The sequence below is a fragment of the Ascaphus truei genome, chromosome 12 (assembly GCF_040206685.1).
Source record: "Ascaphus truei isolate aAscTru1 chromosome 12, aAscTru1.hap1, whole genome shotgun sequence".
NCBI classification, from domain to species: domain Eukaryota; kingdom Metazoa; phylum Chordata; class Amphibia; order Anura; family Ascaphidae; genus Ascaphus; species Ascaphus truei.
The window spans coordinates 44,424,150-44,446,751 of record NC_134494.1 but is presented as its reverse complement, the minus strand read 5'-3'; the positions used below and the strand labels follow the sequence as shown (position 1 = coordinate 44,446,751).

Below are 22,602 nucleotides of genomic sequence, written 5' to 3'. Positions count from 1 at the left end.
GCGCTGAATCATGCCCCGCTGTTTAGAAGGGCACAAGGCGTGGCCTGGCCACTGAAGTGGGTAGATCCGTGTCTGCTCTGTGGCGCCTTTATCTCCCTGTACCAATGCTTATTTAAAAATAAATACCAGCTGGCACAGTGTACGGGAATCGTATCATTATGCGCTGACGGTTTCCTGGCGCCCCCTCTCCCTGCGCCTGCATGTAAGCTGCCAGTGGGATCCATCCTTTTATGGCCCGAAATGACGAATTCTGGCTTCCTTTGAAAGGGAACAGTTAGCTTTCCTCTGTCTCCCGCTCTCCCTTTTACCAACTCAAAAGGTCACACATTTGGGAGAATTGTCAGCAAATGCTAATGATTTAGAATTTAACTCTGTCCTCTCCGGTACCCGTGGACCATTTCCAAGGGCCCCGTCTTCTCTCCTCTGCCCTCCTATAACCGCTCTCTATAACTCCTCCTATGACCCCATATAACATCTCCCTATAACTCCTCCTATTACACTAAATAACCGCTCCCTATAACTCCTCCTATTACGCCATATAACCGCTCCCTATAACTCCTCCTATTACGCCATATAACAGCTCCCTATAACTCCTCCTATTACACCATATAACCGCTCCCTATAACTCTTCCTATTACCCCATATAACCACTCCCTATAACTCTTCCTATTACGCCTTATAACTCCTCCTATTACCCCATATAACCGCTCCATATAACTCCTCCTATCGCCCCATATAACCGCTCCCTATAACTCCTCCTATTGCTCCATATAAACCCTCCCTATAACTCCTCCTATCGCCCCATATAACTCCTCCTATTGCTCCATATAACTGCTCCCCATAACTCCTCCTATCGCTCCATATAACTGCTCCCCATAACTCCTCCTATCGCCCCATATAACCGCTCCCTATAACTCCTCCTATCGCCCCATATAACTCCTCCTATTGCTCTATATAACCACTCCCTATAACTCCTCCTATCGTCCCATATAACTCCTCCTATCGCCCCATATAACCGCTCCCTATAACTCCTCCTATCGCCCCATATAACTCCTCCTATCGCCCCTTATAACCGCTCCCTATAACTCCTCCTATCGCCCCATATAACTGCTCCTATCGCCCCATATAACTCCTCCTATCGCCCCTTATAACCGCTCCCTATAACTCCTCCTATCGCCCCATATAACTCCTCCTATCGCCCCTTATAACCGCTCCCTATAACTCCTCCTATCACGCCATATAACTCCTCCTATTACGCCATATAACCGCTCCATATAACTCCTCCTATTACGCCATATAACCGCTCCCTATAACTCCTCCTATCGCCCCATATAACCGCTCCCTATAACTCCTCCTATCGCCCCATATAACCATATATAGCTCCCTGAGTTCCCCTCTGGGTGATGCAATCTGCTGATATTTCAATGTGTGAAACACTGTAACAGCCGTCAGAGTATCAGGCTGCAGTCCCACTCTGTAGCATTGTGCTAGCTGTCCCCACTACCTGTATCTAACAAGAGGCAGTCCCTTTCTCCTCTCCCTTTCTCTCCCCCTCTCTCATATCCTTCTCCTCTCTCTCCCTCTCTCACTTTTTTCCTTCTCCTCTCAATCTCCTCTCCCACTCCTTTCCCCTCTCTCCTCTCCCTCACATCGCCCTCCTCCTATCCCTCCCTCACTTCTCTCCCTCTTCTATCCCTCTCTCTTCTTCCTCACTTTTCTCCCTCTACCCTCTCTCCACCTCCTCCTATCTCTCTCCCTCCGTCACTTCTCTCCCTCTCCTCTCAATCTCCTCTCCCATTCCTTTCCCCTCTCTCCTCTCCCTCACTTTGCCCTCCTCCCCTGCTCCTATCCCTCTCCTCTCTCTCTCCCTCCCTCACTTCTCTCCCTCTCCTATCACTCTCCTCTCTCTCCCTCCCCCTCCCTTCTCTCCCTCCTATCCATCTCTCTCCCTCCCTCCCTCCCTCTCATATCCCTCTCCCTCACTTTTCTCCCTCTCTCTCTCCTTTCCCTCTCCTTTCCACTCTCTCCCCCTCCTCCTATCCCTCCCTTACCTATCCGTCTCACTTCTCTCCTTCTCCTATCCCTCTCTCTCCTCCCCCTCTCCTTCACTTCACTCCATTTCCTTTCCCCTCTCTCCCCTTCCTCCTATCTCTCTCTCTCCCCCCCCCTCCTTTCCCCTCTCCTTTCCCCTCTCCCCCTATCCCTCTCCTCTCTCTTCTCACTTTTGACCGTTTTCCTCCCTGCAGCTAAAGTCAAATCCAAATGTGGAGCCACGTTCTTCCCCTGCGCGAGCGGCATCCACTGTATCATCGGGCGCTTCCAGTGCAACGGGTTTGAGGATTGTCCTGACGGGAGTGACGAGGAGAACTGCAGTGAGTGGATCCGCTGTCACACAATGCATTCTGGGTGAAATCGGGGGGCATTATTATCCTTACATTTTAATTCTCATGGGACAAACATCTTCAGTCCAGTACAACAAGGGATGTTAAAGTGTTCGAACCAGGGGTCCCCCTAAGCTAATCGCCGCTATTTTTTAGCTACAGAGACATCCCAACCCCCCCAAGAAGTTACAAGGTTTAAATCTCACTCGGGAAACAAAATGGCTACCAACTCTCGGACCAATAGGAAGCTGCAACATCATCAGTGTGGCTCCTTGCTTCCTATTGGATGGCCATTTAAATTCCCTATAAAACAGGAAGGGATACCGGTAACTTCACCACTCGGAGACTGGGGGGTTTCCGGAGCGGAAAATAATGCGGTTTATGTCTGTAGGACCCCCGTTTCAATCCTGTGGGCTGCTCCTTTACCCGCCATAATATAACAAGCCAATGTTATAAGGCAAAATCTTTCTTTGTCCAGTAAAGTGTATTTATTCACAGCTGTGCTGCTATAGAATAAGCATCCTCACAGTCTTAATAATATAACAACAATACGGGGAATGTATTAATGTTCTATTTCTGAAAAAAATATGCGCTCAACCTTGGAAATGTGAACAGACCTTGTGAGACCGGCAGAGGAACGTTGATTATTTGGCGTTGTTATTTCTTCGCTGCTAATATATTTTTGGGCAGCTGAACGTAAAACTTAAAAATAACATGTTTAGCGATAGGTGAGGGGAACTGACCATCTAAAAGGAGAAGGGATCGGATAAGGAAAGAGTCATGAAAATAATCACAGGTCTCAGTATACTGCAGCTCCCGATTTATCTGATTATATATATATATATATATATATATATATATATATATATATATATATATATATATATATATACTGTATTGTATAAAGATTTTATTTCTATGTGTTTTTATTTAACTGGAGGTCACACAGACACACATATTGTTGTTTTTATATATGTGGAGTTTTTTTATTATTATTATGAGAGAAAGAGATAGACAGGGAGAGAGTGCATGCTCTAAGGCAGGCGTGCGCAAACTTTTCCCCCTGCGCACCCATGCCTGCTCTCCTTACCGGCTCGCGCCCCCCCCCCCCCTCCTCCTTGTCTTCAGCGTCAAATGATGCCGCAGGGTCACTTGACATCACGTTTCTGTGGCAACGTGATGTCACATGACCCCTGACGCCGCGTTGCTATGGCGACGCGTCGCTGAAGAGAAGGCTGGAGACATTGCAGAGGCCTCACGCGATCCCCCCCCCCCCCCCCCCGCATTTAATTTAAATGTCCTAAAGGAGAGCTGCCCGGGCTCACCCACTTCAAAGAGAGTACTCTGTTCGCGGGCAGCGTGTCCCGCGCATGGCTGTAGGATGTGGGTATCTCACAGGCATACGCAGCACCCTCACACCCCCCGTCTCTCTGATTTCAGCAGCTCACCCTGTGCTCTGCTCTACATCTCGATTCCACTGCAAGAACGGGCTGTGCGTCGACAGGAGCTTCGTGTGCGACGGGCAGAATAACTGCCAGGATAACAGCGACGAGGAGCAGTGCCGGAACCCGCAAGGTACCCCCATCACCTGCCATACTGACGCCAAGCCGCCTTAACCCCTGGTCTGCCAGAGGGGGCTGCCAGGCATTGCGCGCTTCTCTGGCAGCGCGGGGATACCTCCCCGTCTCCGGCCTGCAAATCACGCGGCCGCAATACATTGAGAGCGCTCACCAAAGCAACGTCATATTCACCATGTTTGTTGTGGTTCCGCAATGTTTAGCAACATTTCTACCTTGCGCCAGAAAAGGGGACCAATAGCAGCAATCCCGCGCACGATGCGCAGTACGTCAAACACTCGCGTTAGCGGCTCAGCGACGGGGAATATATGGAGTTGCTTTAATGTAATAAATTTGAATATTGTGAAGATTGCTGCGTGAAAGCAGAAGAAGGGGGAACACTCATTGTTTTTCAATGGAAGGCGAAAGTTTATTTGCATTGGAAGCTGTCATCTTATTTGTGACCCACAATAATTCAGAGTTTTTACAGTGTTCCCATAAAAATCACCAGATTGGAGATGACGGGGCAAAAAGCGGATTGGAGTAGATGAGAGTGCAGCTCACAGAACAAGCCGCCCCCATCTTACCCCAATGTAACTGACTGAATAGCAGAGTACGGTTTCAGTATGTATCTCCCCGGAGCGGACTCCCTGCCGGTGTGATAACAGGGATTGTATCTCCCAGATACTCAGTAGCAAAAGAAGATGAACGGTATACATCTGTATAAACTTCACCACTTGTTACTGTCTTTGATATTTCCTTCTAAGGCCCCCCTCCCACCCCTAAGAATTCCTCCTCGCTTACACTTCCCTGAGTCCCCTGCAGCACATGAAAGGGCAGCTGAGCTGTCTCACAGGACTCTCTCAGCGACCAGCACTTATATTAACTTCAAAAGCCTCCTTTGTGAGCAGTAAATAGGGGGATCTTCAGAAATCAGGTGATAGCTGTACTAACCCTTGAGCACCAGAGGGGAAACAACGGAATGTTATTCTGGGAACGGGTGGAAGATTAGGGGACCCTGGGGAAGGACTTTTTTTGCTGGCTGGTAGTAGATGCATGGAAGAACCTCTCAGCAGAGGAGGTGGAGTCTAATACAGAACAAAAAAATCTAAATCCTACAGTGAGAACACAAAGGATCAGATAGGATTTGACACTTCACCGCAGTCGCAGGCGCCTCCCAGGGGGCAAGTGATCTGGACTACTGTGGGCTTTGGGAGGGTGAGAGTGGATCTCAGGCACAGCCCACAATCTGAGCAGCTGCTCAGCTCCTGTGCTGCCCGAGCAGGGCAGAACGGTACCACTGAAGCACCTACTGCCGTAGGGGAGGAGGTGGGGGGGTGGGGGGGGGGGTTATGGAATTAAATGGAAGCTCACAGCAGGGAAAATGGGACTCCAAAAAAGGAGGCAACTCCTCTTGGGGGATTCCATTGTAAGAGGTATATATTTGGGAGCAGGTAGTGAGGGAAAGAGGGAGGTAAGGTGCCTACGAGGGATAGAAGATACATTCTGGGAATTGGTAAGGCAGCATGGAAGGAGGGAGATGTGCATGGAATGGTCCACCTAGAGCCTAATGGTCTGGATGGGGATATGGTCAGGGTAGTGCAGGGAGAATGTAGGGGCAGATTAGGTAGCATCGTCAGTGGCTTTTTAAGAGGTATTGCCATTATATTGGGGTGGGGAAGGAAGGACTCCCCGCAGCAGAGACATTAATGTGGGGTTGAGGATGGGGTGTAAAGAGGAGAAGTTTGGGTGTATTGGAGATGGGTTGCCACCTGCGGGCTATGGGTCTATATTAGAGAGTTCGCTGCATCCACTGGAAGGGAACTAAAATATTCAGTAAGCAGGTCAGATGCGTCATTAGCTAGTATTTACATGAGCTGAGGTGGGCAGCGAAATTACTCGGTACCAACCCAACTGCTCCCCCCCCCCTCCCCTCCACTAAACCACAAACAACATAATGAATTGTTTAGGTAGATTAGAGGGATGGTTACGAGTGCAGCAACTACACTGTAATGCCAAAAAGTGCAACACAGTGCACGTGGGCCACACAGATCCAAAGGCAGAATACAGGATTAATGGCTCTATGTAATGTCACCTACTATACAGGGAAGGGACCTCCGCGTCGTTATTTCAGCACACTTCAAAGGGGGCCAGCAATGTAACAAAGCAATGCGGAAACACAGCAGGGGGCTGAGTTGTGTAGGGAGAGGCATTAGCAGCAGGGTGCTGAGTTGTGTAGGGAGAGGTATTAGCTGCAGGGTGCTGCGTTGTGTAGGGAGAGGTATTAGCAGCAGGGTGCTGGGTTGTGTTGGGAGAGGTAATAGCAGCAGGGTGCTGAGTTGTGTAGGGAGAGGTATTAGCTGCAGGGTGCTGCGTTGTGTAGGGAGAGGTATTAGCAGCAGGGTGCTGGGTTGTGTTGGGAGAGGTAATAGCAGCAGGGTGCTGAGTTGTGTAGGGAGAGGTATTAGCTGCAGGGTGCTGGGTTGTGTTGGGAGAGGTAATAGCAGCAGGGTGCTGGGTTGTGTAGGGAGAGTTATTAGCAGCAGGGTGCTGAGTTGTGTAGGGAGAGGTAATAGCAGCAGGGTGCTGAGTTGTGTAGGGAGAGGTATTAGCAGCAGGGTGCTGGGTTGTATAGGGAGAGTTATTAGCAGCAGGGTGCTGAGTTGTGTAGGGAGAGGTAATAGCAGCAGGGTGCTGAGTTGTGTAGGGAGAGTTATTAGCAGCAGGGTGCTGACTTGTGTAGGGAGAGGCATTAGCAGCAGGGTGCTGAGTTGTGTAGGGAGAGGTATTAGCAGCAGGGTGCTGAGTTGTGTAGTGAGAGGTATTAGCTGCAGGGTGCTGGGTTGTGTAGGGAGAGGTATTAGCAGCAGGGTGCTAACTTGTGTAGGGAGAGGTGCTAGCAGCAGGGGGCTGAGTTGTGTAGGGAGAGGCATTAGCAGCAGGGTGCTGAGTTGTGTAGGGAGAGGTATTAGCAGCAGGGGGCTGGGTTGTGTTGGGAGAGGTATTAGCAGCAGGGGGCTGAGTTGTGTAGGGAGAGGTATTAGCTGCAGGGTGCTGAGTTGTGTAGGGAGAGGCATTAGCAGCAGGGTGCTGAGTTGTGTAGGGAGAGGTATTAGCAGCAGGGGGCTGAGTTGTGTAGGGAGAGGTATTAGCAGCAGGGGGCTGAGTTGTGTAGGGAGAGGTAATAGCAGCAGGGTGCTAACTTGTGTAGGGAGAGGTAATAGCAGCAGGGTGCTAACTTGTGTAGGGAGAGGTATTAGCTGCAGGGTGCTGAGTTGTGTAGGGAGAGGTATTAGCAGCAGGGGGCTGAGTTGTGTAGGGAGAGGTATTAGCAGCAGGGTGCTGAGTTGTGTAGGGAGAGGCATTAGCAGCAGGGTGCTGAGTTGTGTAGGGAGAGGTATTAGCAGCAGGGGGCTGGGTTGTGTTGGGAGAGGTATTAGCAGCAGGGGGCTGAGTTGTGTAGGGAGAGGTATTAGCTGCAGGGTGCTGAGTTGTGTAGGGAGAGGCATTAGCAGCAGGGTGCTGAGTTGTGTAGGGAGAGGTATTAGCAGCAGGGGGCTGAGTTGTGTAGGGAGAGGTATTAGCAGCAGGGGGCTGAGTTGTGTAGGGAGAGGTAATAGCAGCAGGGTGCTAACTTGTGTAGGGAGAGGTAATAGCAGCAGGGTGCTAACTTGTGTAGGGAGAGGTATTAGCTGCAGGGTGCTGAGTTGTGTAGGGAGAGGTATTAGCAGCAGGGTGCTGACTTGTGTAGGGAGAGGCATTAGCAGCAGGGGGCTGAGTTGTGTAGGGAGAGGTATTAGCAGCAGGGGGCTGAGTTGTGTAGGGAGAGGTAATAGCAGCAGGGTGCTAACTTGTGTAGGGAGAGGTAATAGCAGCAGGGTGCTAACTTGTGTAGGGAGAGGTATTAGCTGCAGGGTGCTGAGTTGTGTAGGGAGAGGTATTAGCAGCAGGGTGCTGACTTGTGTAGGGAGAGGCATTAGCAGCAGGGGGCTGAGTTGTGTAGGGAGAGGTATTAGCAGCAGGGGGCTGAGTTGTGTAGGGAGAGGTATTAGCAGCAGGGTGCTGAGTTGTGTAGGGAGAGGTTATAGCAGCAGGGTGCTAACTTGTGTAGGGAGAGGTATTAGCTGCAGGGTGCTGAGTTGTGTAGGGAGAGGTATTAGCAGCAGGGTGCTGAGTTGTGTAGGGAGAGGCATTAGCAGCAGGGTGCTGAGTTGTGTAGGGAGAGGTATTAGCAGCAGGGGGCTGAGTTGTGTAGGGAGAGGTATTAGCAGCAGGGGGCTGAGTTGTGTAGGGAGAGGTAATAGCAGCAGGGTGCTAACTTGTGTAGGGAGAGGTAATAGCAGCAGGGTGCTAACTTGTGTAGGGAGAGGTATTAGCTGCAGGGTGCTGAGTTGTGTAGGGAGAGGTATTAGCAGCAGGGTGCTGACTTGTGTAGGGAGAGGTATTAGCAGCAGGGGGCTGAGTTGTGTAGGGAGAGGTATTAGCAGCAGGGGGCTGAGTTGTGTAGGGAGAGGTATTAGCAGCAGGGTGCTGAGTTGTGTAGGGAGAGGTAATAGCAGCAGGGTGCTAACTTGTGTAGGGAGAGGTATTAGCTGCAGGGTGCTGAGTTGTGTAGGGAGAGGTATTAGCAGCAGGGTGCTGAGTTGTGTAGGGAGAGGCATTAGCAGCAGGGTGCTGAGTTGTGTAGGGAGAGGCATTAGCAGCAGGGTGCTGAGTTGTGTAGGGAGAGGTATTAGCAGCAGTGTGCTGAGTTGTGTAGGGAGAGGTATTAGCAGCAGGGTGCTGAGTTGTGTAGGGAGAGGTATTATCAACAGGGTGCTGAGTTGTGTAGGGAGAGGTATTAGCAGCAGGGTGCTGAGTTGTGTAGGGAGAGGTATTATCAACAGGGTGCTGAGTTGTGTAGGGAGAGGTATTAGCAGCAGGGTGCTGAGTTGTGTAGGGAGAGGCATTAGCAGCAGGGTGCTGAGTTGTGTAGGGAGAGGTAATAGCAGCAGGGTGCTGACTTGTGTAGGGAGAGGTATTAGCAGCAGGGTGCTGAGTTGTGTAGGGAGAGGTATTAGCAGCAGTGTGCTGAGTTGTGTAGGGAGAGGTATTAGCAGCAAGGTGCTGAGTTGTGTAGGGAGCGGAATTAGCAACAGGGTGCTGAGTTGTGTAGGGAGAGGTATTAGCAGCAGGGTGCTGAGTTGTGTAGGGAGAGGCATTAGCAGCAGGGTGCTGAGTTGTGTAGGGAGAGGTATTAGCAGCAGTGTGCTGAGTTGTGTAGGGAGAGGTATTAGCAGCAGGGTGCTGAGTTGTGTAGGGAGAGGTATTATCAACAGGGTGCTGAGTTGTGTAGGGAGAGGTATTAGCAGCAGGGTGCTGAGTTGTGTAGGGAGAGGCATTAGCAGCAGGGTGCTGGGTTGTGTAGGGAGAGGTATTATCAACAGGGTGCTGAGTTGTGTAGGGAGAGGTATTAGCAGCAGGGTGCTGAGTTGTGTAGGGAGAGGTATTATCAACAGGGTGCTGAGTTGTGTAGGGAGAGGTATTAGCAGCAGGGTGCTGAGTTGTGTAGGGAGAGGCATTAGCAGCAGGGTGCTGAGTTGTATAGGGAGAGGCATTAGCAGCAGGGTGCTGAGTTGTGTAGGGAGAGGTATTAGCAGCAGGGGGCTGGGTTGTGTTGGGAGAGGTATTAGCAGCAGGGGGCTGAGTTGTGTAGGGAGAGGTATTAGCTGCAGGGTGCTGAGTTGTGTAGGGAGAGGCATTAGCAGCAGGGTGCTGAGTTGTGTAGGGAGAGGTATTAGCAGCAGGGGGCTGAGTTGTGTAGGGAGAGGTATTAGCAGCAGGGGGCTGAGTTGTGTAGGGAGAGGTAATAGCAGCAGGGTGCTAACTTGTGTAGGGAGAGGTAATAGCAGCAGGGTGCTAACTTGTGTAGGGAGAGGTATTAGCTGCAGGGTGCTGAGTTGTGTAGGGAGAGGTATTAGCAGCAGGGGGCTGAGTTGTGTAGGGAGAGGTATTAGCAGCAGGGTGCTGAGTTGTGTAGGGAGAGGCATTAGCAGCAGGGTGCTGAGTTGTGTAGGGAGAGGTATTAGCAGCAGGGGGGCTGGGGTTGTGTTGGGAGAGGTATTAGCAGCAGGGGGCTGAGTTGTGTAGGGAGAGGTATTAGCTGCAGGGTGCTGAGTTGTGTAGGGAGAGGCATTAGCAGCAGGGTGCTGAGTTGTGTAGGGAGAGGTATTAGCAGCAGGGGGCTGAGTTGTGTAGGGAGAGGTATTAGCAGCAGGGGGCTGAGTTGTGTAGGGAGAGGTAATAGCAGCAGGGTGCTAACTTGTGTAGGGAGAGGTAATAGCAGCAGGGTGCTAACTTGTGTAGGGAGAGGTATTAGCTGCAGGGTGCTGAGTTGTGTAGGGAGAGGTATTAGCAGCAGGGTGCTGACTTGTGTAGGGAGAGGCATTAGCAGCAGGGGGCTGAGTTGTGTAGGGAGAGGTATTAGCAGCAGGGGGCTGAGTTGTGTAGGGAGAGGTAATAGCAGCAGGGTGCTAACTTGTGTAGGGAGAGGTAATAGCAGCAGGGTGCTAACTTGTGTAGGGAGAGGTATTAGCTGCAGGGTGCTGAGTTGTGTAGGGAGAGGTATTAGCAGCAGGGTGCTGACTTGTGTAGGGAGAGGCATTAGCAGCAGGGGGCTGAGTTGTGTAGGGAGAGGTATTAGCAGCAGGGGGCTGAGTTGTGTAGGGAGAGGTATTAGCAGCAGGGTGCTGAGTTGTGTAGGGAGAGGTAATAGCAGCAGGGTGCTAACTTGTGTAGGGAGAGGTATTAGCTGCAGGGTGCTGAGTTGTGTAGGGAGAGGTATTAGCAGCAGGGTGCTGAGTTGTGTAGGGAGAGGCATTAGCAGCAGGGTGCTGAGTTGTGTAGGGAGAGGTATTAGCAGCAGGGGGCTGAGTTGTGTAGGGAGAGGTATTAGCAGCAGGGGGCTGAGTTGTGTAGGGAGAGGTAATAGCAGCAGGGTGCTAACTTGTGTAGGGAGAGGTAATAGCAGCAGGGTGCTAACTTGTGTAGGGAGAGGTATTAGCTGCAGGGTGCTGAGTTGTGTAGGGAGAGGTATTAGCAGCAGGGTGCTGACTTGTGTAGGGAGAGGCATTAGCAGCAGGGGGCTGAGTTGTGTAGGGAGAGGTATTAGCAGCAGGGGGCTGAGTTGTGTAGGGAGAGGTATTAGCAGCAGGGTGCTGAGTTGTGTAGGGAGAGGTAATAGCAGCAGGGTGCTAACTTGTGTAGGGAGAGGTATTAGCTGCAGGGTGCTGAGTTGTGTAGGGAGAGGTATTAGCAGCAGGGTGCTGAGTTGTGTAGGGAGAGGCATTAGCAGCAGGGTGCTGAGTTGTGTAGGGAGAGGCATTAGCAGCAGGGTGCTGAGTTGTGTAGGGAGAGGTATTAGCAGCAGTGTGCTGAGTTGTGTAGGGAGAGGTATTAGCAGCAGGGTGCTGAGTTGTGTAGGGAGAGGTATTATCAACAGGGTGCTGAGTTGTGTAGGGAGAGGTATTAGCAGCAGGGTGCTGAGTTGTGTAGGGAGAGGTATTATCAACAGGGTGCTGAGTTGTGTAGGGAGAGGTATTAGCAGCAGGGTGCTGAGTTGTGTAGGGAGAGGCATTAGCAGCAGGGTGCTGAGTTGTGTAGGGAGAGGTAATAGCAGCAGGGTGCTGACTTGTGTAGGGAGAGGTATTAGCAGCAGGGTGCTGAGTTGTGTAGGGAGAGGTATTAGCAGCAGTGTGCTGAGTTGTGTAGGGAGAGGTATTAGCAGCAAGGTGCTGAGTTGTGTAGGGAGCGGAATTAGCAACAGGGTGCTGAGTTGTGTAGGGAGAGGTATTAGCAGCAGGGTGCTGAGTTGTGTAGGGAGAGGCATTAGCAGCAGGGTGCTGAGTTGTGTAGGGAGAGGTATTAGCAGCAGTGTGCTGAGTTGTGTAGGGAGAGGTATTAGCAGCAGGGTGCTGAGTTGTGTAGGGAGAGGTATTATCAACAGGGTGCTGAGTTGTGTAGGGAGAGGTATTAGCAGCAGGGTGCTGAGTTGTGTAGGGAGAGGCATTAGCAGCAGGGTGCTGGGTTGTGTAGGGAGAGGTATTATCAACAGGGTGCTGAGTTGTGTAGGGAGAGGTATTAGCAGCAGGGTGCTGAGTTGTGTAGGGAGAGGTATTATCAACAGGGTGCTGAGTTGTGTAGGGAGAGGTATTAGCAGCAGGGTGCTGAGTTGTGTAGGGAGAGGCATTAGCAGCAGGGTGCTGAGTTGTGTAGGGAGAGGTAATAGCAGCAGGGTGCTGACTTGTGTAGGGAGAGGCATTAGCAGCAGGGTGCTGAGTTGTGTAGGGAGAGGCATTAGCAGCAGGGTGCTGAGTTGTGTAGGGAGAGGTATTAGCAGCAGTGTGCTGAGTTGTGTAGGGAGAGGTATTAGCAGCAAGGTGCTGAGTTGTGTAGGGAGCGGAATTAGCAACAGGGTGCTGAGTTGTGTAGGGAGAGGTATTAGCAGCAGGGTGCTGAGTTGTGTAGGGAGAGGCATTAGCAGCAGGGTGCTGAGTTGTGTAGGGAGAGGTAATAGCAGCAGGGTGCTGAGTTGTGTAGGGAGAGGTATTAGCAGCAGGGTGCTGACTGTGTAGGGAGAGGTATTAGCAGCAGGGTGCTGAGTTGTGTAGGGAGAGGTATTAGCAGAAGGGTGCTGACTTGTGTAGGGAGAGGTATTAGCAGCAGGGTGCTGAGTTGTGTAGGGAGAGGTGCTAGCAGCAGGGTGCTGAGTTGTGTAGGGAGAGGTGCTAGCAGCAGAAATAGAGAAGTTGGGATACCATGTTATAGATCATTGGTAAGTAGAAATAGGGGAATTTTTTGACAAGATTCGAATCCGCTGAGATTTTGCAAGTTCTTTGCTTTTTTATTTTTTTTATCACTGAAAAATCGCAAACGGATTTAAATGTATAAAAATCTCTCCTTTAAGGTCCCTACCTGCTGCCCTCACCCCACATAGTGACCCAGCCCCCCGCTCCCCCACCCGTAAATCTGTGCCTCCTTCTGCATCAGGTAAGCAGTCAGGATTCATAATCCCTGTACTGTTTTCATATCTGCAGTGCTGTGTACAGCTCTATAGTAGTATAAATGAATCATGACATTACGCTTCATCCTTTGGTCCTTTTGCGGCCATATTAATATAACGAATGTGTAATTGTGCCCGTACCCGACATGCGGGTTGCGTTCCTGGCAGCGGAGAGCATGTGTTACACTGCTGGACCACTTCCAATGTGCCCCAGTTGCCATGGAAATCCAATTTTGGAGCAGAGCACCGGGCCTGCGTTCTGCTGGTTCTCCCTGCGGCTTAGCTGGGTCACCTTTAAACCTGCAGACGCACCATGGTCGCTGGCTATTTATTAATAAAACATCATCTGAACTGTGGGGATCTTCCCCTAAGAAAAGGAAAAGATTAATATCCGTGGGTCCAGGGGGATAGTTTGTGCAGACAGTCAGCATCTGTAACATTGTTACGTCTCATTCAGACACTAGCTTTCCATGGCTTTTTTGTTATTAGGTATCTTACACCTGCGTTTGCTGTTGGTGTTTAGATGATATTGATCGGTACATTGTTCATCTTTCCCAGTGGAAATTGTTACTGCAATACAAGATGTAGTGGGGCGTAAAGCCAAAGCCACGCGTGGCCTGCTGTAACCGTCTTCTACAATAGCAGCCTGGTGGGATCAATGCTACAACAGGACAATGTTAGCATGGAGAATGCTGTCGGCTCTGATAATATAATAGAGTCTGTCTGCTTGTGGAAATTCAATGGAAGACAATAGCACATAGTCACATACTTAATGTAGATGCAATAAACACGTGTTGTATTTACATAAAACAAAGTCAATAGTGTGTAAAAAGGTCCGAAGCTCTTCACTGACACACGGTTGTGTTTGTTTCAGCCTCCATTCTATATGGGAGTCCAACCTTCAGCACCAAATTCATTGTGAGGAGGTGGCTTCCCGGTGATGGGGAACAGTTCATCTCTGTGCCAAACTCTGGTGTGCTCTGTACATCCTCAATGCCAGCGCTCTGGAGGCCCCTATCTCATGTACCAAATAACTATAACGACAGGGCAAACTATAAAGTACATCGTTAAGGAATTTATTTTAGCATTGCTGGTTATTTGGCATACCTGTCTTACTTGGCATACCTGTCTTATTTGGCATACCTGTCTTACTTGCCATACCTGTCTTACTAGACATACCTGTCTTACTTGGCATACCTGTCTTATTTGGCATACCTGTCTTACTTGGCATACCTGTCTTATTTGGCATACCTGTCTTACTTGCCATACCTGTCTTATTTGGCATACCTGCCTTATTTGGCATACCTGTATTACTTGCCATACCTGTCTTACTTGGCATACCTGTATTACTTGGCATACCTGTCTTATTTGGCATACCTGTCTTACTTGGCATACCTGTCTTTCTTGGCATACCTGTCTTACTTGCCATACCTGACTTACTTGTCATACCTGTCTTACTTGGCATACCTGTCTTACTTGGCATACCTGTCTTATTTGGCATACCTGTCTTACTTGTCATACCTGTCTTACTTGGCATACCTGTCTTATTTGGCATACCTGTCTTACTTGGCATACCTGTCTTACTTGCCATACCTGTCTTACTTGGCATACCTGTCTTACTTGGCATACCTGTCTTACTTGGCATACCTGTCTTACTTGTCATACCTGTCTTATTTGGCATACCTGTCTTATTTGGCATACCTGTCTTACTTGCCATACCTGTCTTACTTGGCATACCTGCCTTATTTGGCATAAAAATGCGCAGTTGTGAAATCATATATCACCGCCAAACTGATGTGTCCACCGCAGTCCAATGATGAAATCCGCAGACAAGATGGTAATCTGTACTGGCAGTCAGTGGAGGACTGCGGGGTGGCAAAGTATAATCCTCATACAGTTGCACAGCAGCTCGGCTAAGTGTCACACAGCTCAGGATAGCACACGGTCTGTAGAAACTTCATGCGCGATCCGACCTGATCGCGCACTTCCGTGATGACGTAGTGACGTAATGACGTGCCTTTCGTCGCAACAGCAACTTTCTCAAAGGGGAATGGTTTGGAAGTTCACATATGGGAGTATATAACCCCTATTATTTTAAATAATGAAAATTATTATATAATAATAAAAAATAATAAACCGATATCTATATTTTGTAAAATAATTAATAAAAAATCTTTTATATATATATATATATATATATGGAACATGATATATGATAGGTACTATCTACATCAATTAATATTATCAATAATTATTATCAATAATACAGACAAAATCAGAGACCTAAGGAATAGTCCCTAGTTATATAAAGAATGGATACGAATATTCATAGATGGGATCAAATGTACAGTAATTAACACATAACTCTAAATGCAAATATCACACTGTGTATATGTGGAAACTCATGAGGCAGGAGAATGAGAATAAGAAAGGCACTGGAATGTATATTGTCTAATAGTAGCAGGGAGGAGCAAAGGAAGAAGGCGCTAAACCAAGGTGCTTGTGCCCAAGCACTCGTTAAGTCCACCACGAGACAACGTACCCAACCGGTGGTTCCAGAATGTCTCCTGGCGACAAAGAATCTTAAAGCGATCGCCACCTAGAGCCAGAGGAGAAATGTATTCAAGGCCCATGATGGTCAGGGTTTTGGGATCCTCGTTGGGTACCAGATTAAAATGTCGGGATACACTATGGGAATTGTTGCCATTTACTACATTTCTCCTGTGCTCCAGGAAGCGAGTGCTAAGAGGGCGTGACCAACATACTCATATATTAAAACTAATTAAATATGGCATGAAGCGTTCCATAACCTCCCAAAAAATGTAGTAAGTATTATATAATACTACAGAACAGATTTATTTAAAAACCACACACATGCAGGCCCTTGCATGGATTTCTCCTTTAAGGAAAGGCCTTGTGCTCAGTGGGTGTGTAATTTTACATTCAAATGCTTTCCTTGCTGTTCTCACGGCTCAGAGGCCCACAGTGCAAACAAGTGTATGAGCTCTGATTCCCGGTGCGAGGGCTGTTACTCCGCGCATCCTGCAGAGTTAAAAGCTTTTCCTTCCAGCCTGGCAGCAGTGAGCAGGGTTACTGCAGGCTCTGGCTAGGTGGTCTTTCTTAGGGCTGTTCTATAGAGTGTGCGGCCGTGCGTGCGTGCGCGCGTGCCTGTGCGAACGCGCGTGCACGTGCCGCACGCCTTTTTGTGTGTATGCTGAGCTGTGAGCAGGTACTGTGTGTTTGTGTGTATGTATGTGTAATTTATTATTTATTAAAAAAAACAAAAAACACTCGTACAAATAAAATATTTATTAACATTGTGCAGACACGTTCAGACATACACACACATATATACATACATACACATGCATACATGCACACACACACACACATATATACATACATACACATGCATACATGCACACACACACACATATATACATACACATGCATACATGCACACACACACACACATATATACATACATACACATGCATACATGCACACACACACACATATATACATACACATGCATACATGCACACACACACACATATATACATATATACACATGCATACATGCACACACACACACACATATATACATACATACACATGCATACATGCACACACACATATATACATACATACACATGCATACATGCACACACACACACATACATACACATACATACACATACACATGCATACATGCACACACACACACACACATATATACATACATACACATGCATACATGCACACACACACACACACACACACATATATACATACATACACATGCATACATGCACACACACACATATATACATACATACACATGCATACACGCACACACACACATATATACATACATACACATGCATACACGCACACACACACATATATACATACATACACATGCATACACGCACACACACACACACACACATTTCAGCGCCGGTAGCTGCACGAAAAGATTATTTTGCCCGTCTTCCCCGCTGTCGGCCGGATGCACGCTCACTCACGTGTGCGCGAGCGGCACTTGTATAGAAGGGCTGACTGACGTCAGCCAATTATAAGTGCCGCGCACGGCATAGCGCACGCGACCACTATATAACAGCCCTTATAGAGCAGTCCCAAACTCACACTGAGCTGGGATTAGCTGCTGGGCAGGGAGAAGATAAGAAACGGATTCGTCATTCTACATCCACACCCAGTTCTCTCATTCCTAATTAGGGCTAGACATGGGGGGCTCAACTCCAGTCCTCAAGCCCCCCCCCCCCTAACAGGTCAGGTTTTCAGGATATCCAAGCTTCAGTTCAGGTGGCTCAATCAGCCCCTGCTTCAGCACAGGCGGTTCGATCAGTCCCTGCTTCAGCACAGGGGGCTCAATCAGTCCCTGCTTCAGCACAGGTGGCTCAACCAGTCCCTGCTTCAGCACAGGTGTCTCAATCAGTGGCTCAGTCTTTGTGCTGAAGCTGGGATATTCTCAAAACCTGACCTGTTGGGGGGGGGGGTCTTGAGGACTGGAGTTGATCCTGCCTGATGTAGAGTGTGTATCACAATACTAGGATCTCATCGGAGCTGCTTGGATCTGGCTTCGCAGGAGTCTCACTAACATCGCAGAAGGTTTTTCTTTGCTTGTTCCAACATGGGGAGAATGTAAAGGAGTGTAACAGCTCTCCAGGAATGAGCTGATACAATGACTGCACACTGCATGGGACAGCCATGCCTGCTAGCCACTGCCTGTTCGGGGGCTGGTTACAGGAGCTCTGCTTTGCTGTGGGGACCAGGCTGCCATACAAATAGGCCAGGCATTATATATGTATCCTAGCGCGTCTTGTCTTTTTCTAATTAAGCCTTCGCTGGTCCTTTAATATTTTATAGGGGCAATAAGACACATCTTTTATGGAGAGTAATGGCCTCGTGTGACAATGCACAAATGCGTTGTGTCTCATAAAATACTCCTGAGCTGATGTGGCTATTCAGCCATAATTACACTACCCTGCAAATGGGTCACATTGGATGTGGGATTCCAGAGACTCCATCAAGTCCTAAGTGGGTATGCGTTCTCAGCGAGCAACGCAAGCATCTCACAATGCATGGATAATTGATGAAAGTGGCTTTGTTATGTAAGGCTGCAGTGTACACAATTCTCTGCCCGGTAAGTGGGATAAAATCTCTTTTTTTTGGTGCTTGAGACACGGGGACATAAAGTGAATTACACAAGGAGTTGACACTGGGGTCTGAAACACATTCACCGCTTAGTCGCACCTTCTCCCTTAATTAAAATGTAATTAAAATGTATTGCAGGCCCGTCCTGCACGAGATGAAGGTGCGTGGCAGAAAACCCAGAACTAACACCAGATAATTATCAGTCTTTAAATAAATGTTCTTGTTATGTATTCATTTTTTTCAAGGTGTTTTTACCCCTGTACTATCGCTAACCAGTGTCAGATACACGTTCAGCGCCGAGTAGATGAAAGAAATGGGGCAAAAGCCGGTACCATCAGATTTGTACCAGAACCTTAGGCTCAGATCCACAGAGGTCCGGTAACTCCGTTCTAATAACGGGATGTCATTAAAATAATTAACGGACATTATTTCCCCTGATGTTAACGCAAAACCACAAAGGTAATTATATAAAAAAACAGCCGTTGTATATCTCATTAGCAAAAACGTCACGTCCACGCTAATTAGCACTGTCTCGCGTCAGCGTGAAGTAACATGTCTTGTGTTCAGTATCTCTTAACTAAATGTTTGTTTACCTAAATTATGGAAGCATAATTATGCCCCTTTACAAAGCATTAGTAAGACCACACCTTGAATATGGAGTACAATTTTGGGCACCACTCCTTAGAAAATACATTATGGAACGAGAGAGAGTGCAGAGAAGAGCCACCAAATTAATAAAGGGGATGGACAATCTAATTTATGAGGAGAGGCTAGCTAAATTAAATTTATTTACATTAGAAGGTGTCTAAGAGAGACAGGGGGACAGTACAAAGAGCTTTCAAAAGAACTATTTATCCCAAGGGCAGTACTAAGGACTCGGGGCATCCCCTAAAGTTGGAGGAAAGGAGATTTTACCAGCAACAAAGGAAAGGGTTCTTTACAGTAAGGGCAGTTACAATGTGGGATTCATTACCTATGGAGACGGTGATGGCAGATACAATAGATTTGTTCAAAAAAAGGTTGACATCTTTTTAGAAAGGAAAGGTATACAGGGATATAACAAATAAGTAAACATGGGAAGGATGTTGATCCAGGGAGAAATCTCCAATATTGGAGTCAGGAAGGAATTTATTTTTCACCTTATGAGATATCATTGGATGATATGTCAATGGGTTTTTGTTGTTTGCCTTCCTCTGGATCTATATACTGTAAGTACAGATATAGGGCAAAGTATCTGTCGTCTAAATTTAGCATACACTACCGACACACTTTATTGCAGCACGGCTAGCACCGCAAGCCGGGGGATGCCCCGGCGTGCTAGCCGCACTCCCTCAGCGTGATGCGCGGTCACACGTCATCGGGTGCCTGCGTCCCCTGCACGCGCGTCCAGGGCTCCCCGAGGGAGCCCTGGTGTCCCGCGATGTGGGGGACGGCGGCAGGGGGTTCCGGGGGACCCGGCGGACCCGGCAGCGGGAGGGAGAGCGCCCCGATCGGAGGGCGCTCCTCCGCTGCTTCGGCGCGCGCCCGGCACCCTCCGGCGCGCGCCAGGTTACTGCTGCGGCCGAGAAGGGGCAAATGCTCGAATAAACTCGGCCGCAGCAGTAGGTTGAACTTGATGGACGTACGTCTTTTTTCAACTTCATCTACTATGTAACTATGTTCAACCTCCTAGGAGTTCATCAACGAAGGGAAAAGTGAGTTTAGACCAGGAGTGGCCAACTGAAGTCCTCAAAAGCTACCAACACGTCAGATGTTCAGGATATCCCTGCTTCAGCACAGGTGGCTCAGTCACTGATTGATCCACCTGTGCTGAAGCAGGGATTTCTGTAATACCTGGCCTTTTGGTGTCCCTTGCGGACTGGAGGTGGCCGCCCCTGGTTTAGACACACGGCTCTGTTTATTGGAGCAGTGCTGCACCGTATCTAAAACCAGTTGTTGTAGCGGATGCAGAATGCGGGGTTTATGCCACTTCAGATATGGAGGATTTTTTGGGTGCTAGCTGGGGCAGTCACAGGAACACTTCAGCAAAATGCTTTGGTACATGGGCACACTGTGAAAAGGCCCTGGTTGTGCTCCAAAATTCCCTTGATATAAAGACCCATAAACATGTGTGTATATTTCCCTGTAAGTGCTGATTTGCATGTCATTTCCCAGAATCCCTGGCTGCAGTGCAAGCCTTGTATGCTAAGAGATAATGGGGAAAGGCGGGGTTGCAGGCCTGTCTGGGACGGGGGAATGTTACAAGAGGTATTTTTATTTGCTGTTGTACAAACGTGAACTTTGGGGCTTTGGCATCGAAGCTTCTCAACTGCAACAAATAGCGCCAGATTTAGCAAAGAAACACCTCTCCACTGCTTCGTTACATGTTCAGCCAGGAAACGTCACGTGTGACACAACGTATCAAGGCTTCCGTGGGGGAAAGCTGTTGCAATTCTGGGGCCAACAACTGCACCACATGGCATCAAAGAAGGAAATCCCGCTGATTTAGTAGGATTATGTTTCTTTGATACATCTGGTGCCCGTTTCCCCCACAGACACGCCCTGTTACCGGTAACGGGAGTTCGCTGTCATCCCAGGCCGTTAGAGATAATGTTTGGGTTCGTTAATGAATCTGGGGGATTGAGGTACAACCCGAAAACAAGAGGCGTTCTCTACATGTATCAGTCTGCCTCCAATGCAGCACAAAGTAGCAGCGATTTCGCACTGCTCACAGTCCAGTTCATACGGCAGATAAGGGAGGGAGGGTCAGAGAGGGGTTCAGGAGAGAAGGTCAGAGGTCACTATCTGAGCAGTGGGAAATTCAGACAGCAGTTCCCATGGCAGCGAAGAGATTGAGCCAAATGATTCTTGAGATGGGGGGGGAGGAGGGGGCATGGAGGGGGTGGGGGGGGGGAGAGGAGGGGGCATGGAGGGGGGGGGGGTGGGGAGGGGGGGTGGGAGAGGAGGGGGCATGGAGGGGAGGGGGGTTCCCAGAGCCTGGGAAGATAATTTTACAGGGAATTAAAGGGGAAAACAACTCCTTTGTTGCGGTGGGATAAAGGAGAGGGCTCGGGGAATATTAACAGCTTTTTCTTCTAGAGGAGCGTGCGTTGCAAGCAAGAAGGTTAACCCCCTTATCCGAAGTGTGAGAGGAATAATCCTTCTTATAAAAAGGAAAGAATACGCCTGGAAGGCAACCTTTTAACTTGTGCACTGCCACCAGGGGGGGTGGGGTTAACCCTTGCACTGCCAGGGGGGGGCGGCATATAGAGTGGAGACCTTTTAATGTAATTACTACACCCAAAATGCATTTAGATCTTTAGAACGCTGCTTTAAAAAAAAAAACCATTATAGCTCCTTGTCATCGAAAACAATTTTATTTTTGTCATTTTCTTTGCATTTTTGGTTGCATGATTTCTACAGCAAAATAAAAATGCCCCTTGTTAGCACATTCACATGTCTCAGAGAGACCCGTGTCACCCTCCCAGGATATCTCCGGTGTTATCGCTCCTCCGCCTTTTGGCTAAGATGAAGTGTAGTGTCTATCCTACCTGTGGCAGGAGTAGGATGGACAGAGGCACACATTTGGTCCTCTGGCCTGGTCAGGAGCTGGTATGAGCCTAAGATTCCTTGGGTCTTTGCACCCCGGCTGGAGAAGTCCCGGGGGGGGGGGGTTCTTAGTAGAGTACTGTCTGTGTGAAGCTCACGGTGGGCAAGGTTATTCCCTAACGAAGCAACACACCGCCATGTCGCACTGTTCCCAGCATCGGACTCTTGATGCATTATTTTAACCCGCCCGGCCCATCAGGCTGGGATGCTCCGACACGACCCACGCACTATGGCTAGTCACCGACCCTCCTTGGAGGGAAAACGAGTCTTGGACTTTCTTGCAGACCTTTTGGCCGAAGAGAGGAATAGATGGACTTTCTGAATCCTGACGGAGGACGGAGTCCAAGACATAGGCCTTCCAGCTGAAATTTTTTGTGGGAAATGTAACAAGGACTTGTTCAATTTCGGGAGGACAGTTTCACGGGAAGCACCCAGCCACTGAAGTGGCTTGGGTTCACGGGAGGGGAAAAAAAAAATATCTCCGGTATTATTAGCTAGCGGTGACCAATTTGGTAACCTATGCAAGTCTGCTAGGGCCATCCTGTTGCCTTTATAAAGGTCACTGAATTCCCCCAACCTCTCTCCATCATTTCACTTTTATCCCCAGGACTCAGAATTTAGGGCACAGTTTGGGGTCTCTGTCAGGATAGTGACCCCAGTTTGCTGGTACTGGAAGCAGGGAGCACTGGGTTACAGCTTTTTTAAAAGGTGTTCTGTTCACACCACCTTTTCCCCCAAATAAAGTATGACGAAATAAAAAGTTCGCTCTCACTGAGCACTAACTAAACCGTTCATCTTCCTGGCTGGCCAGACAGCGAGGATAAGCCTGTTACCAGAGAAACCCAGACTAAAACAGATG

The 22,602-nt window shown here is 48.8% G+C and overlaps 1 protein-coding gene across 3 annotated transcripts in view; it reads left to right on the top strand.

Annotated features, from left to right (window-relative positions):
* Positions 1 to 22,602, top strand: part of LDLRAD3 (low density lipoprotein receptor class A domain containing 3) — a 137,358-nt gene that overhangs the window by 72,118 nt on the left and 42,638 nt on the right. For 2 of the 3 annotated variants that reach the window (XM_075567556.1, XM_075567558.1), the window contains exons 3-4: positions 2,247 to 2,372; positions 3,822 to 3,956. In XM_075567556.1, coding sequence (XP_075423671.1) covers positions 2,247 to 2,372; positions 3,822 to 3,956 — 261 coding nt within the window. The remainder of the gene's footprint in view (positions 1 to 2,246; positions 2,373 to 3,821; positions 3,957 to 22,602) is intronic. The other variant, XM_075567557.1, reaches the window with a different exon arrangement.